The sequence below is a fragment of the Megalobrama amblycephala genome, linkage group LG10 (assembly GCF_018812025.1).
Source record: "Megalobrama amblycephala isolate DHTTF-2021 linkage group LG10, ASM1881202v1, whole genome shotgun sequence".
Lineage (NCBI taxonomy): Eukaryota > Metazoa > Chordata > Actinopteri > Cypriniformes > Xenocyprididae > Megalobrama > Megalobrama amblycephala.
In genome coordinates, this window is record NC_063053.1 from 11,719,266 (window position 1) to 11,735,804 (window position 16,539).

The 16,539-nt window shown below is 35.8% G+C and overlaps 1 protein-coding gene across 1 annotated transcript in view; it reads right to left on the bottom strand.

The window, feature by feature from the left end:
- Positions 1-286: 286 nt before the first annotated feature.
- Positions 287-16,539, bottom strand: part of sdccag8 (SHH signaling and ciliogenesis regulator sdccag8) — a 43,567-nt gene continuing 27,314 nt past the window's right edge. The window contains 3 exon segments of the mRNA XM_048204598.1: positions 287-585; positions 751-877; positions 13,963-14,094. Of these exon segments, the coding sequence (XP_048060555.1) occupies positions 577-585; positions 751-877; positions 13,963-14,094 (268 nt within the window). The 3' untranslated portion in view covers positions 287-576.

Consider the following 16,539-nt stretch of genomic DNA (forward strand, 5'->3'; position numbering starts at 1 on the left):
ATATCTTTCTGAATCTGATCCGGGCAAAGTCTTCGACAAAAACACGATCTTCTCAGGGTTTCTCTCTCTCTCTCTCTCTATATATATATATATAAGGTTTTGACTTTTTCTATAACATGAGAACAACAACATGGAAGGACAACAAATGAACAAATGTGCTATTGAAGAATTTTTATGACATCATTTTCAATGCTAACCTTATTTTAAGCTTTTTTTTCTGAGTTTAGTGTTTGCAATTTTTGAATTTTCTCCACTGGCTTTAAGACAGATAGTGAAATAGGACAGATGACAATATATATATTTTTTTATTTAAAAAAACAAACAAAAAAACAACAACAATGTACTTTAATCAACATTCATGAATGTAAATTGGTAGTCCCTTTGACAGATGCTATTAGGCATAAAAAAGGAGAAAAATAAATAACAATATAATAAAACCAGAATTTATAAACAACAGTTATACAGCACATATGTTATACAATAAGTTAATAATAAAAGAAAAAAAGATAAAGTATTATGACAAAAGAAACTGATCAAGATATGAAATGGATTGATTTGAACCTGCATTCCCGTGGCTCAGCATGTCTGAAACATATAGCATACGATGTGTAAGTATTTTACAAATAATATATCAAAAGACATTTACAATAATGGGAACAATCCTTTTTTACATTATAGTAATGTGACTGTTGGTAGAGCAGTTAAAGCAGTTTCAAATAAGTTACAGGAAGTTCTGTAGCAGAGACTGACCTGGACTTGCAGGTTGTGCATGTCCTGCGCGAGCTGCTGGCGCTCCTGCACGAGCTGCTTCTGTCTGCTGAGGAGCTGCAGCACCTGCTGAGAGCTGGCCTGACAGTGATGGTCCAGCTGCTGCAGTCTGACAAAACACAGACAGATGAAACAAACTCTTCCAGACTGAGCTTCACAAAGGTTTTCTTGGCCTGGCTGTTTTTCAACAGCATGTTCTGAATTTTGGGATGTTTGCTGAGAGAAGTGCAGAATTGGTCAGCGATTTCACAGAAAATCTGTCAAAATCTTTTGTCTGTTAAGGGATCATTTTCACAAAGTGAATATTTAACAGATTATCACTTACTTAAAAGGGACAATGCACCCAAAAATGAAAATTTGTATAATTTTTGTCATTGTTTATTACGCTGCTTCAAACATATGACTTTTTGTCTTTGTAAAACATAAAAATAGAATGTCTAAGTTGATTTTCCATACATAAAAAGTAAATACTGGAGCTAATAATGTTCCTAAAGTGCCATAAATCACTCATACATTTACATTTTCCAGGGAAATTAACCTTTGAATGCCTTACTCTGTCCACATTCAGCTAGGGGTAGGAGCAAGTACAGATCTAAGTCAGGTTGGACACCATATATAATTTTATATGAAACAAAAACAAGGCTGTTTTTTCAATGGCATGCACTGTATAAAGTCCTAGATCACGTCATTTCCACAACTAACTATTGTTTTATGGAGTTTTGGACTTCAGAAATTCTTTTAGAAAGATGTTTCATCAGCTGAAATGTACACACATATTACACACTTTGGTATATGTCCATGTGCTACTGTACAGGATTCAAACAAAAGTGAATATGGAGAACATGGGCCTCCAGCTTCTAATGTTGATTAGTGCCAGAGCCATTTTTAAAGGCTTTCTTTTTGTCTCTGTCTGGTGAAACTGTGTTTCTGCCTTTCACAATAATTGTCATTCACCTTTGATTCCTTAAATGCCATCCTATAATTTGGGAGTGTGAGCAGAATAGTTCTGCTGACTGCACTAGACAGCTTGTTCCTGTCCTCAGGCCTCAGTCTCTTCTGCTGTCTTGATCGCTGTTGTTCTTTTGTCTCCCTCGCCCTCATCCTTTTTCTTTCCTTTGATTTCTCTGCTGGCCTTCCTGGCGTGAGCTGGACAGGGCTGATCATAGGGCTGTGGTGGGCATCCTGTCCCATGCTCCGGCCCTGCTGTGTAGGGAGCTGGCGCCACTGCTGCCGCCCACCTCCAGAGTCTGGCAGCGCTCTGACACTGGCCCTAACCTCCTCCACACACTTCTTAGCTCCAAATGTTCTTCTGTATTAGTGCACTCATCCAAACCTTTATCTACAATTTTTGCTGTTCTTCAGGTCTTTCACAAAGAACCATTCATCTGCCATTGTTTACCAAAAGAAGAAATAAGATATAGAAGAATAAGAAAAACTTAAGAAGTGAGAGCCGCAAGAACATCTCCATTATTTGTAAACCTGTTTAAGCACTGTTAGTGGACCATCTGCTTTTTTGACACAAGGTTTTCTTTTCTTCTCGAAATGCATGAGTTTATTGTTTGATACTGATTCAATATTAGTAAAAAAAAAACCAATAATTTATATGTAGCTACTGTATAAAAACACACCCTAATCATTTAAAGCATGCATGTATTAACTCTATGTGCAGACATATGGCATGACTTACTGTATACATTTCTGTACTGTATATGACATAGGAGTTGTATAATGTATATGACTTTGACATCTATGACTCAGATAAAGATTTTTGAAACAAAAAAATACAGCGAGCTTATGGATCCAAATACATGACTTTACAGTCCCCTTACCCCATACTGTAAGTCCCCATTTACCCCAAACTTTAAAATGACAAATGTTAATGTTAATATACAGTCCACAAACTTTCAAAGTTTGTTTGAGGTCAATAATATTTTTTTTTTAAAGAAATTAACATTTTTATTCAGCAAGGATGCATTAAATTTATCAAAAGTGACAGTAAAGACACTTAAAAAATATTAAAGCAGCACAACGGTTTTCAAGACTGATAATAATAATAATAAATGCTTCTTGAGCAGCAGATCAGCATATTAGAATGATTTCTGAAGGATCATGTGACACTGAAGACTGGAGTAATGATGCTGAAAATTCAGCTTTGTATCACAGGAATAAATTACATTTTTAAATATTTTCAAATAGAAAACAGTTACTGTAAATTGTAAAAATATTTCACAATATTACTGATTTTACTGTATTTTTGATAAGTCATGGTGAGCATAAGAGACTTCTTTCAAAACATTTTTAAAAAAATCATAGAGATTCCAAACTTTTTGTTATTAAACTCATTCTAACACTAGCGTACGTGTCTAATAATATTGGAATATTTTCAAAGCAGTCAGCAATTAAACATTGTCATTATTAAACAAGAATTAATGGAATGACTCTTAAAGGCACAATATGTAATTTTTAACCACTAGAGGTCGCTTATTCAAAACAAAGGGGTAGCTTGATGACGCCTTGATGTCAAGGAATCAGGTGTTGTCTTCACGTCTACTGCTGGTGGAAAAGAATCCGACGGGACTCGGGCAGAAATCCGCTTCTTCCGGTCAAGCGTATGTAGGTGTCTAGCAGTGCTGTTTATCACATTAGATACATTTTTGTGTTGAAAGTTGTTATAATAAAAATAACGCTACTCTGTGCATTCGCTCGGCGGCTGCTATGAGACACTTGTTGCACACTGCAGTAAGCTAGATCAATATTATGCATGGTAAAACATGGTACTCACTGTAAATCAAGAAAACGAGATGTAAATAATAAGACATACTGTGTTGAGCTATATAACATGATTAGTTTTCTGTCAATGACTGTATCTAAACAGTTGCTCACCTGTCTAATAAAACACATAATATATTAAAGCATCTTTGGTGTCCATGGTTTTTATGGAAATTGAGGGTAACCCAGGTAAGATGTCATTGATAGACAGCACGTGGACATGGTCCATGTCCTGATTAAAATGGCTTATTTCTCTGGATTTAAACATTCTTGGAAACATTTGGGATAATGTAAGTACACAAGTCAACAATATATATAACATTGTTCTAGTGGGCTTTGCATATTTTAATAAAAAAATCTTACATATTGTGCCTTTAATACGTTTTCATGATTCAGCAAAATCAAATTATAAGCCTGACATAGTGAATGAATCCAAAAACAATGTTGGATCTTTATGCTGAGAGTGTCAGTATGTTGAATGTCCAGTATAATCAGCTCTGTGGCCTCAGCCAGTATAATGTCAGGCATCCTGAAGCATTTAAGGCAGGTTGTGTAATTCAGCAGCTAATTCCCTCACCTCACACACAAGCCATCTGCAGCACCTTTGCACCTCTGGAGACAGACATGCTGCATTAACCTATTATACAATCACACCACCCCTTAATCAGCAAATGTCAAACGCCTCTCAATCTCCCCCATATTTATCTGCTGTACCATCCAATGCGCACGACCCGTGCACTTGTTCAGGGTCGTGTTAGTTTGTTTTTGACTCCCATAAACTGTCCCAAAGAAGAAAAAAAAAAAAAAGAGAGAAAACTCCCGTAGTCATCTCTGAAGCTGGACTCACAACGGGAGTCTGATTAAATTAGAAGGCTGTCCAGCAGCTAAGGCTGCAAATCCAATAACCTCCCTCCATTTACTGGCACGCAACTTAATTAGGTTTTTAATACAGCTTAGTGCATGGAGCTGGGCTGAGCTGGCCCGGCCTGGACACTGCTGCCTCTGCCCGCTACTGAGAGAGCTGGAGAAGGGTTTTAAGGGAGAGTAGAGCTTCCCCGCTGACCCTGGTGAAAGGACACCATCTGCTGGCTCCCAGGCTAACTGAAGCCAGCGCAACACACAGACACGGCTAACCCGACTGCTGATGCGCTGAGAGAAAAGAGTGGTCAGGTAACTGTATTGGCCATTTGCATATTTATAAAATGCCAATTAGTTCAAAGAATCTGGGTTTTACTTTTTAAAGCAATATATATATATATATATATATATATATATATATATATATATATATATATATATATATATATATACTGACTTACTGGGGGTAAAATGAAAAAGGTGTACGAGTAACACAATAACTGTTCCTGCAAATAAAACAATAAGATGTTGCATTTTTAGAACAATTTGAAAAGCGCAATCTTAAAGATGAGGTTCTCAAATGGCTCAATCTGAGGACCACTAGTGGTCCATGAAGGATTTCAAGTGGTCTGTAATTTGAATGGTTTTAATATAAAAAGGTGTTATGAATAATTATAACTGAAAAATTCCAAAAAATAATATACTAAACCTACACTATTGTTCAAAAGTTTGGGGTTGGTAAGATTTTTAGTCACCAAAGCTGCATTTTTTTAAAATCAAAAATACAGTAAGAACAGTAATATTATTATAATTTAAAATAACCATTTTCTATTTGAAAACATTTTAAAATGCAATTTATAACTGTGGTGGCAAAGCTGAATTTTCAGCATCATTACTCCAGTCTTCAGTGTCACATGATCCTTCAGAAATCATTCTAATAGGCTGAGAAACATCTATTATCAATGTTTTTTTCAGGATTCTTTGATAAATAGAATGCTCAAACAGCATTTATTTGAAATAGAAATATTTTGTAACATTATAAATGTCTTTAATGCATCCTTGATGAATAAAATGATTAATTACTTTACAACATCGAAAAAATCTTACCAACCCCAAATTTTTGAACAAGTGACATTTTATGTTAACTGCTTGTTGTGTCACCATTATATTTATGAATGCTTTTATTGTAACATAAATCACTGTTATGCATAAGTGTCACTGACTAAATAGCAGTCCAGTAGTTAGTTCCAATTAAATTTAAACTAAAAACAAAACTACAGTCTAGCTATGGGTTGGCGGCTCAAGATACAATTGGTTAAAAAAAAACAAAAAAACAATCAGACCCTCAAATGATAGGTGGAAATGTATATTCCATAAAGGAATATTCTGGTAAATATACAAATGTTTTTAGTTTTTTTTGTGAATGATCTGCAGGTGATGAGGCGCTCTGTGAGTTTGTATAATAAACGGTACGAGAGCGCGAGTGGCCTGCAGTGCTGCCACCTGTACAGCTGATGGACTGGACTGAAGTTCCTCTGCTCGTGTGGCCTGCTGTGGCCTCAGGGTATGTGATTTTTGTGAGTGATGTTCGGTGCTTAGCATCTGTTTAGCGTTGGCCAAATGAATTGGCAAGAAGCAGTGAATACACTCTCAGCTCTTGCGAAAAGACAAAACAAATCACAACCATAGCTGACATACAGACCCCCCAAAAATCTAAAATCTGGTGATACTAAAATAAATATATCAAAATAGATTACACACACACACACATAATATATATATATATATATATATATATATATATATATATATATATATATATATATATAAATTATTTAAAGTAAATTAATTCAATTTAAAATGTAAGAAAAACCCTGGCAGTCAAATTGTTTTAGACAAAGTATTTAAATCTCATTTGTGAAAATGGTTACTGAACAGTGCAGCTACACAAATAAAAACCATTTATCTGTTTTAGGATAAAAGCAACAATAGCAGTTACTTAGTACAGCATATCAGAACAAATGAGGCAGGTTTAGTTCCTTCAACGCACAAACAAACCAATAGAAAAAGATCTCAACAAATGGAACGACAAATCACTAAATCCAGTGAATTTACGAGGCTCCCATCAGCAGCATGCTGCGGATAGTGTCGGGAAAGGGGTACGCGAGGCTTGGAGGAAGGATAAGCAGTATAGAATATATGCAATCTGTCTTGGCTTGCCTAGTTAAAACAGGCCTGTCAGCGGCAGCGAGGACGCAGTCCCTCACTCCTCCATAAACCCTCCTGCTCTGCCAGGGCCAAACACAGCTCCACTGACCGCAGGCCTTGGATCTCACAGCCCTAACCTGACAGATTCGCCAATGTCTATTGTTGCACATGATCTCGGCTCCCTCTGTCTGCGTTTTTATTTACAGAACTGAGGTTGGACTGTATGTAGATATGGCACTGGTTTTAAATATAAATGTTAAGCAAAAATTTTTTTTACATAAATAAACCAAATCAATCATTTTCATTTATATTCAGATTTGTTATAGCTAAAATTAAGGCTTTAGAATAAGGAACACACATTGAAAATGAAGTGGTTATGATGATCATCTTTTCATCTTACTTATTTGGCTTGTGCAGCTCAAGACAGGATCAATGCTACAAGAATCTGCTGTTGAAAGAAAAAATAAATAAATAAAAAATTACATTCAGCTATACAACATATGTGATGTCAGTTCTCTACAAACATCAAAATTTGTTACCACCATCAGCTTGTGCTTTCTTGCGAAAACTACATACAGAGCTTGTGAAAAGAGCTAAGTGAGCACTTTTTGATGTTATAAATGGGGTCTTAGCACTGGATAGGAAGCGCTTGGATGCACCACGAAGCGTTTTACAGTTCGCATGCCTTGGGATGTGCCCAGCACCCGCGTAAGCAGGAGCAGTAGAGCCACCGCTCCACAAGGCTCTGTCAGCAGGCCATGGAGCTGTTGCCCCCAGCAGTGTGGGCCAGCTGGCCGAGGAAGGGTAGAGGAAAGAGGAAAATTAGGGTGGAGAGGCTCCCTGCTGCCCCCTAGCTGCAAAACGAAGCGTGCAAATATGTCTGATGTTACACCATGGCTTTTAAATATAGAGCATAATTTGTTAAAACTGAATAGAATGTGTCAGAAGCATCTACTGAATGTTATCAGAGCAATCACTGATTACTAACGGATCAATAATCACTGAGCCCAGAAAGTTATGTGTGCTTCTGAAAATGCAGATGTCACTGTGGGATTAGTTTGAAGTTCTTACTGTACACTGCCGTTCAAAAGCTTGTAAGTTAGTAAGATTTTTTTTTTAAAGAAATGAATACTTTTATTCAGCAAGGACGCATTCGATTGATCAAAAGTGACACTAAAGCAATTCATAATGTTAAAAACTATTTTTTATTTCAAATAAATGCTGAAAAATGTATCACAGTTTCCAAAAAATATTAAGCAGCACAACTGTTTTCAACATTAACAATAATAATCAAAAATGTTTCTTGGGCACCAAATCAGCATATTAGAATAATTTAGGAAGGATCATGTGACACTGAAAACTGGAGTAATGATGCTGAAAATTCAGCTTTGAAAAAAATTGTAATGATATTTCACAATATTACTATTTTACTGTATTTTTGAGCATAAGAGATTTCTTACAAAAGCATGAAAAAATCTTTCCGACCCCAAATTTTCTATTGTGTTTTTTTTGTATTGTATGATGATGATTATGATCAACAGGATAAAAGAGAGATTAAATAATATCCTTCTCCTGATATACTCTGAAGAAAATGTGAGCAGAGTTTTCACAATAATGAACATTGTAAATCTTTTTTCAAACACTTCTGTTAGAGGGTTTCTACTACAGCTGCTTTGGCATTATTCTCCTTTCTGACTGTCATAATCCATCTCTCTCAAACGAGAAAGCAAACCTAATATCTGCTATGGTCTCCACTATAGAAGTTTACCCTGCTAAACACAGAAATGTGAAAAGGGTCCGTTGCACACCTCTGTGCAACCAAGAGGCACCATTTGGGGCTTCATTCATGTGTGTAGCATTGAGGTTTGAGTTGGATGTTGAAATTTAATACTTAGGTTAGAGGTTTTGAACCGTTGAACAGTTCTGTTTTAGAATATACAGCTCAACAATATCAAATGTAAATGACTAAAGAGAAGCTGGAAAGATATGCTCCATATACATTATTACAATCTTTGGCCTATTGGGTCTGTCAGCAAAGTTCAGATTTATGGTTGTAATCTGTTGTGCTTACCTACCCCCTATTATATTAAATAATGCCACGTGAAGCACTATTATTATAAAAAAGATTCTTGTTTCATTTGAAGAAGAGAAATAAATCTGACCTCTTTTCATGCTAAAGGTACATCTGACCCAGAAAAGACAAAGATCAGCATACGGATGCTAAAGAAACAGTGACAAGCATCATCCACATCACACATGCCATCTCCTTAACTCCTTGCCAACTTCATTTGCAAGTGAAAAGTTTACTAAGCTTTTTTGCTTTCGGGAAAAGTGGCACACACACACACAGTCTTAAAAGCACGTCTGTGTGTGTAAGAGAATGATGGGGTGTGCAGCAGGGGTGGGTGGCAGGGAACCAGATGAAGCAGCCCTCGCCCGAGGCCCAGCCATCTCCCCGGCAGCAGCGCGGCTGTTCTCGGCCCCGGTGCAGGCGGACATTTGTTCCATTGCACCATCTCCTCCAGCCTTTTCAGCAGCGCTCCAGCTACCACTACACATGGCTCTCCATCCACGCTCCCCTCCGCGCACATCCACACGCCACTACCATCTCTCTTTATGCCGCCATATGGCTGACAGAAGCCTGTAGATTTAGGCACACATCTGCGTATACGCTACAACACTCCTTTAAGGAACAGGAGCGTGTTTGCTTCTGTGTGTGTTGGTGAGAGGGAGTGATAATTGGTAAAGACGCTCATTGGCAGATGCGTGTTTGTGGGGCTGAGTGGAGATGAGAGAACCTTTGTGTGAGCAGGGACTCTGAGCAGGTGAAATTTTGGACAAATAATCTGATATCAACTAAACGACCCAAAATGATTCTCTTTTAATCAACAAAAAGACTTATTTTGAATGTATAAGTGGATGTTTTTTTAGGCACTGTAACAAGTCTTTTTTTTAATAACCTTCTAGTAAAGAACTTTACTAGTTCCTAAACATAGTTTTGCGGTGTGACAAATAAATTCTAAAAAGCACAAAAAGTATGTCTCTCAAGTAATATGTTCATAAAAGCAGCAAGCATAATAATTATAAAAGAACATGCAAAATGCTGTTTAAAATCATTTAGCCTAAGTATGCCACGCCGCAGGACCTGCCATCTTACTAAAAGCTTTTCATGTTAAATGTCCTTTAATGCTCTCTGCAATTAATTTTGAAATGTCATTATAGAAATGTCCATGATTTCCAAGCTTGGAAAAAAAAAAAAAAAAAAAAAGATTTCCATGGGCACCCTGCCTATTTATATCATTTTTGTCACCCACAAATTGTGACAAATTTAAGCAGCAACAAGAAATTACAAAACTAAGAATTCACAATACATGATGTGCACTCTTTATGAATAATAATAACATTAATACTATATTTAATACTAAAGGCATACTTATGTATGGCTCAAATAGCTTATCAGGTATGTTCATTCAGTTAAAATGTAATTCTAAGAACAGTATTCTTACATTATTTACAGAATTACATTCTTCATCAATACACTCAAAAATAAAATTTTGTATGCTAATGATTTTATATATATATATATATATATATATATATATATACTCTGATTACTACATCCCAAAGTGGCTTTTACCACACTTCATCAACCATCTTACACAGCAGTGAAGCGATGCCCAGAATGCATTTATGAAATAAAAATAGGATTGATACGCATATGTATTATTGATGTTCTCCATAAAGCCGAGGCTATTACGCACAATCGTTGGCCAACACACGAGCCTTTCATATATATCACTGGCCCTAATCTCTAGGCAGAAAATATGCGAATACCACGTGGAAAATAAATAAATAACTTGCAGGAGTGAAACATTGTGTGCCGAAAACCCCTGTGTTGCTTGGCGTTGGCTCGAATGGTAAAAATAAATCAAGCTGATTTTCCAAATGTTTCATGCGTGCCACGCTGTTGCAGCTCTTCGCAGCACAGATTGTGTGCCCGATCAAGAATATCTGAGGTGGGGCCCCGGCTATTTGCATGTATGCCGAAGCCATTTGCACCAACTTATTAACACGTACACCTTAACCCACGGGCGGTGGGGTGAAGTGCCCTACAGAGCAGAGACACCCGGGGCACTGAAGACGCGGGAGGGACCAGACCTCTCAGTCTCTTACTCAGAGCCGAAGGCTGAAGTTTGGCTCCAGCACCTTCTGTCTTACATACCAACAGCAGGAGAAATGTGTGTGTCAGCGTTGCAATAAACAAAGCATGTAAACAGCGAGAAAGGAACGGTGCGATCCGGTAAACTCTCACAAATTGATTTTTCTCTATTTTGACCAGCACACAAAATTGTTTTATTTGCCTTCTTGCATATTGAAACTTTATCTTCGTTTTGAATTCTTCTCAAAAGATTAGCTATAACATTAAATCCATTGAGGATGGTTCAAGAAAGGCACAACAAAAAAGATTTAATTGCAAAAAAAAAATCGTTCGACGATCTCTAGCTTGTACGCAAGTCAAATAAAAATGCTGTATATTCACTATGGTAAACATAACTATATACATTTCACACATATAGATTCTTTCTAATCGCTCCATCTCACCTCTGAGCTCGGTCTGTGAGCTCTTGTGAGAAATGTTGCGTAATTGCAAAGGTGACAAACCATTTTAACAGCTCCAGTTATGTGAGGAAAGCTCACTTACATGCCCACACTGCACAACTATCTAAAAACAACATGCTTTTCATTACGGGGCGGCAGTGGAAATGTAACTTTTCTTTGTATCTGCTTCTCTCTGGTTCGAGGAGGTGGATATTTGCTAATATGTAAAGTTGTGGAAGAAACAGAAGGATGTTGTGCTCCCAGCAGAAGCTCAGTTCAGGCTGGAGGTACTGTGGATACACCCACACTCACTCACTCGCCCACATGCTGGCTCGGGCGGTATGCCAGACGCCCCTCAACCCTACACTCAGTGGCCACATGTGCCCCTGCCTGAAACACGCACACACGTAGTATGAAGAAGTGTTATGAGTGCACTGCTCACATGTATTAGATATAAAAAGCCAGTATCTGATTCCAGTTAATATTATAGACATATTGAGAGGTTACAAAGCTGCATCCTGCAAATCCAATCAATGGCTTCATGAAGAGCCAGCCTTATTTCAGTCTGAAAAAAATATATATTTCTTGATGAACAACATACACTACTGTTCAAAAGTTTGAGGTCAGTAAGATTTTTTTTTTTTTTTTAAAGAAGTGAATACTTTTATTCAGCAAGGAACCATTAAATGGAGCAAAAGTGGCAGTAAAGACATTTATAATGTTACAAACGATTTCTGTTTTAAAACATTCTATTAATCAAGAAATCCTGAAAAAAATTCATCACGGTTTGCACAAAAATATTAAGCAGCACAACTGTTTTCAACATTAATAATAATAAAAATGTTATTTTAGGACCATCATGTTAGAATGATTTCTGAAGGATCATGTAACCGGAGTAATGACTGCTGTAAATTCAGCTTTGCCATCACATTCCATTGCAAAAACCTCTCTGACTCTTTTAAATGAGCATTTTTTTAACCAGGCTCCTATGTTTAGGTTCAGTAATTCCAGTTATGGCAATGAAAAGGTTATTAGTCTGTTATTGAAATGGCTTATTTTCAAAAATGTCAATTCATTGGTATTTAACTTTTCTTTTTTTCTTTGCAAAAACCTCTAAGTCCACCTCTTTGGACAACAAGACATAGTAAAATGTCCATTTCTGTCTGTTTTACAGCAGCAAAAGGAACACTGTTGTGTTCACTTGCTACTAGGGGTGTAATGGTACACAAAATTGATGGTTCGGTACGTACCTCGGTTTTGACATCATGGTTCGGTACAGATTCGGTACAGCAGGGGGAAGAAAACTAAACATAAATTTGTTTTTGTTTTTTATTAAACAGTGGTTTACTGAATAAATTGTCTCGGTCTTTAAATAAATTAAATTATAACTAAAAGGATAAAAACAATTATCTAACAATCTGTTAATGCCGTAAACTATATAGGGAGCCCTTACTTGAACATTACTATAATATTAAAGGTTCAGAGCCCAAAATATTAGACTAAATTCAACTGATATTTATTTTTAGATATAATAATCAACACACAAATAACAAATTGCATGCAAACATGTAAGCTGCACTTAAGGCAGTTTTTGCATTAACTTCAAATTATAAAAATCTTTTTAATTAAATCTAATATAAAATTATGTTTTTACTGCAATTCATTGTTGAAATATATTTATACACAGTGGCTATCATTTTCATAGCAGAATTATTTAAACATACATCACTAACAGGTTAAGTAAAATATAATGAATATATAGGCTAATATAGTGCATATATTTAGCAAAAGAGTTAATCTCTCTTGATAACAAGCTGTGGACACTGAATGCCTTTTTTGAGGTACATGCTATGTGACATATTGTTTACAAGCTGTTTTATTGAAGTTTTTCCACCGTTGAAACACTGATTGAGCGATTACACGAGATATTATACGTTTCAGTAAGTTATATTGTATCTTCTAACATACCTTTGAATGTTCATTCTTGTTTATTCTGTAATTATTATTAACGAGGAAGAGATAATCGCGTTCATCCGCGCTGCAGCTTGTGCGGCTTTTGCATCTGAACTTCTCAATTATATTTTAAATTATATTAAAATAGAAATCAGTTATTTTAAATTGTAGTAATATTTCACAATATTACTGTTTTTACTGTATTTTCTAAATCACATCCTTGGTGAGCATAAGAGAAAGCATTATAAAATCTTACCAACCCCAAACTTTTGAACAGTAGTGTATTTCAACCTGTTTTGTTCATTATTCTTTCACTAATTCATTGACCTTGATCTAGTTTTTGATTCTTTCTCATGCCTCCCTTTAAAGGCTTTGTTCAGACAGGCAGCAAAAATCTGATTTTTTTTTAATCGCCATATCCAACAAAAATCTGGTTTCGTTTTTTTTGTAGTTAGAACAGCAAAAACAAACATGAAATCCAATGTTAACAAACCTGAACAAAGAGATCAAATTTCACCATATGCAAAATGACAAAGCCAAACTGGATTTGTGTGCCGTGTGAACAAAGCTTGAATCTTAAAAAGTTTCTGAATTGAAATGTAATTGAAAACCTGTGAATCATGAGTAAAATTGTTTCACTGACACCCCAAAGATTCACACCCCTAACTGCTGTTGGTTTTAACTACGTCCCTCATTATGCAAATGTAGTGATGTCATGGTGTTATAAACTACACAAGCTCCTATAGGGACTGTACATGTGATATTAAAGCAAGCAAGACTTGAGGTCAGTGCTGCAGGTGTGCGTACCTCTGCTTCATACGCTGGTGCATCCTGCCATGCTGCACACACTGCTCCTCCATCTCCTCACAGCGACCTCGCAGTTTCTCAGCGCTCTCCTGCAGGTGCTCTCTCTCCAGAGACAACTGCTCTATCTCCGCTCTACACACACACAAACACATGCTTAAGTTTTATAATCCACATTTTAATGCTGTTAAATAAAGCTACTTTAACTCTAATAATACTTGAACTGACATTAGATCATTCAGATCACAAAAACAGAGTTTAAAAAGCAGCAGCTTACAGGGCATAAACAAAACGGCACATTTTACTAAAACAGATGGATCTAAATACACAGTATATCAGTACTATCAGTTATCAGCTGATATAAATATTTTAATATGATAAATTCAGATTTCACTCCTATATTTAAATGCAGCATGTACAATGGCCTATCAGGAAGTGGCAGAAAACCATTTTCTTAATTTGTTTGTTTTTCCACTTTTATTAAAAAGAGAGTAAAGAAAGTAAAGGAAAATATAGCCGCAAGCAGCAATCATTGAGGTCCAAGCACTAATGTATCTTATGATGTAGTTTTAAAAAGCAAAGTCCATCTTGATGCTTCACTGAAAGTAAGGGTTTAATGAAACGGGACACAGGTGTCAAAAGCAGCAACTGACTTTCAAAGGAAATCACTCCCTGTTACTGCTAGATTAAAAGAGAAGTAAAAAATACCCCTGGATAAAAATGTTTACTGTTGTAAGTCATGTGATCATAACATATGTTGAGTAAGTGTGGACTCATATTCAACATTTAAATTTAGATTAATCGCATGTCATAGGATGCCAGATGACAATTTCAAATGAATGTGAATCTCAAAATCTTATTTATCTGAAGCATTTATTTTAAGGCTATTTTCATTTTTATAATTTATTTCTATAATACGTTTAGCCTTTTAACCTTATGCTTGCCATTTAACACAAGTATTTGTTTTATTATTCATACCACAACAGTAAATACGTTTCTTTGTAGAAATGTTATTATATATATTATCTTGAAAAAGACAATTAAAATTGTCTCTCCATTTTAAATGGACATCAATATATTTACATAATCATGTCAAGCAAATTGAAAAAAATGTTTTATTGGGGTATATTAAAAGTTAAATAAACATTTAATGATCTATAAGCATTTCATATACTTTTTTGTACACTAAATAAATAAAACTATGCTGTCAGTACATCATAGTTATCCAAATGAACTAGATCAATGCATTTATTTCCATTCAAAAGAATGAAAAAAAGAAAGAAAAAAATTAGGCTTAAAAGATGCTTATCCTAAAAGATGCTTACCCTCTAGTGGACAACATAATTATCACAGCCTTCATCTTTCATTTGAAATGGCTGCTAAGCATGTTCAGAATGACCTGTTCTCCATATGAAGTGCACACAAGACATAGACATAAAAGTCATAATGGGTCATGCCAGGCACATATAAAAAAATGTATCTGCTAAACAGTTTAAATTAAGATCGAAATTCATTTGATAACTTTTTGCCAGAATGATGTGTGGTGAAGGTCTGACAAGCAGCCTAAGAGGAGTTTGAAATTTTTTTTTTTTTTTTTTTAACTAATTAGTATGGTGGATAAAGTTTTTAGATAATCATAAAATTATGAATTATTTAATATTGTTCTGGCTTAATCCAAGGATTTAGAAGAAACAAGAAATTTGATTCTGTCACACACAGTTGCGGAGTAGCTAAAACATAAAGTTGCTTATTATAGCGCCACCTTTAGGCCCATTTTACAAATATATCCATTTTTGTAATGGTAGGCCATTCATATTTGATGTTATTAGCCATTGAAATTTGATTGGCTGCTAGCGGCCATGTTTTTTTTTTTTAAGTAACCGATTCATATTCGAGGTTATGTTGGGATGTCGTCCACCAAAGAAGATGCATACCAAATTTCAACTTAATGAATTGTACTGTTGCAAAGTTAGAATTGTTTTTAGTTTTAGCGCCCCCCATTGGCAGAATTCTACGAAACTTTGTGTGCATCCTCACAATGTCCTGTTTTCTTTGTGTCAAGTATGTCAAATCATAAAAATGGGCATTGCCTGACCAATGAATTAACTTATATCTTTGCAATGCTTTAATGTATTAAAATTCTTTGAATAACTTTTTGCCAGCACCGTCCCTAGCTGCTGCCTGCCAATTTTGGTGAAGACCAGACCAACGGCGTAGGAGAAGTTTAAAAAAGGTTTTTAAGAAAATCCAAAATGGCGAAAAGATTTACATGTTGTAGGGCGTGACTCAAGGATTCAGGGGAAAAAAAAAAAAAAATAGAAATTAGTTTGAAGCCCTCAGGGTTCCAAAGGTATGATCCAAAATGCAAACTGCCTTATTACAGTTTTATTATCTTATTTTTTTTATTTATTATTATTGTCAGATGGGTGTGTGTCTGTGTGCCTAAGTAGTGGTGCACAATCGGGACCATTCTGTCGAGTTTAGATCTCTGACGCCTATGCAGTTTTAGGGCAGAAAAATAAGGAAGAAGAAGAAAATCAGAAAAAACAAAAGGAGAAATAGGGAGAAAACCGGGTTGAG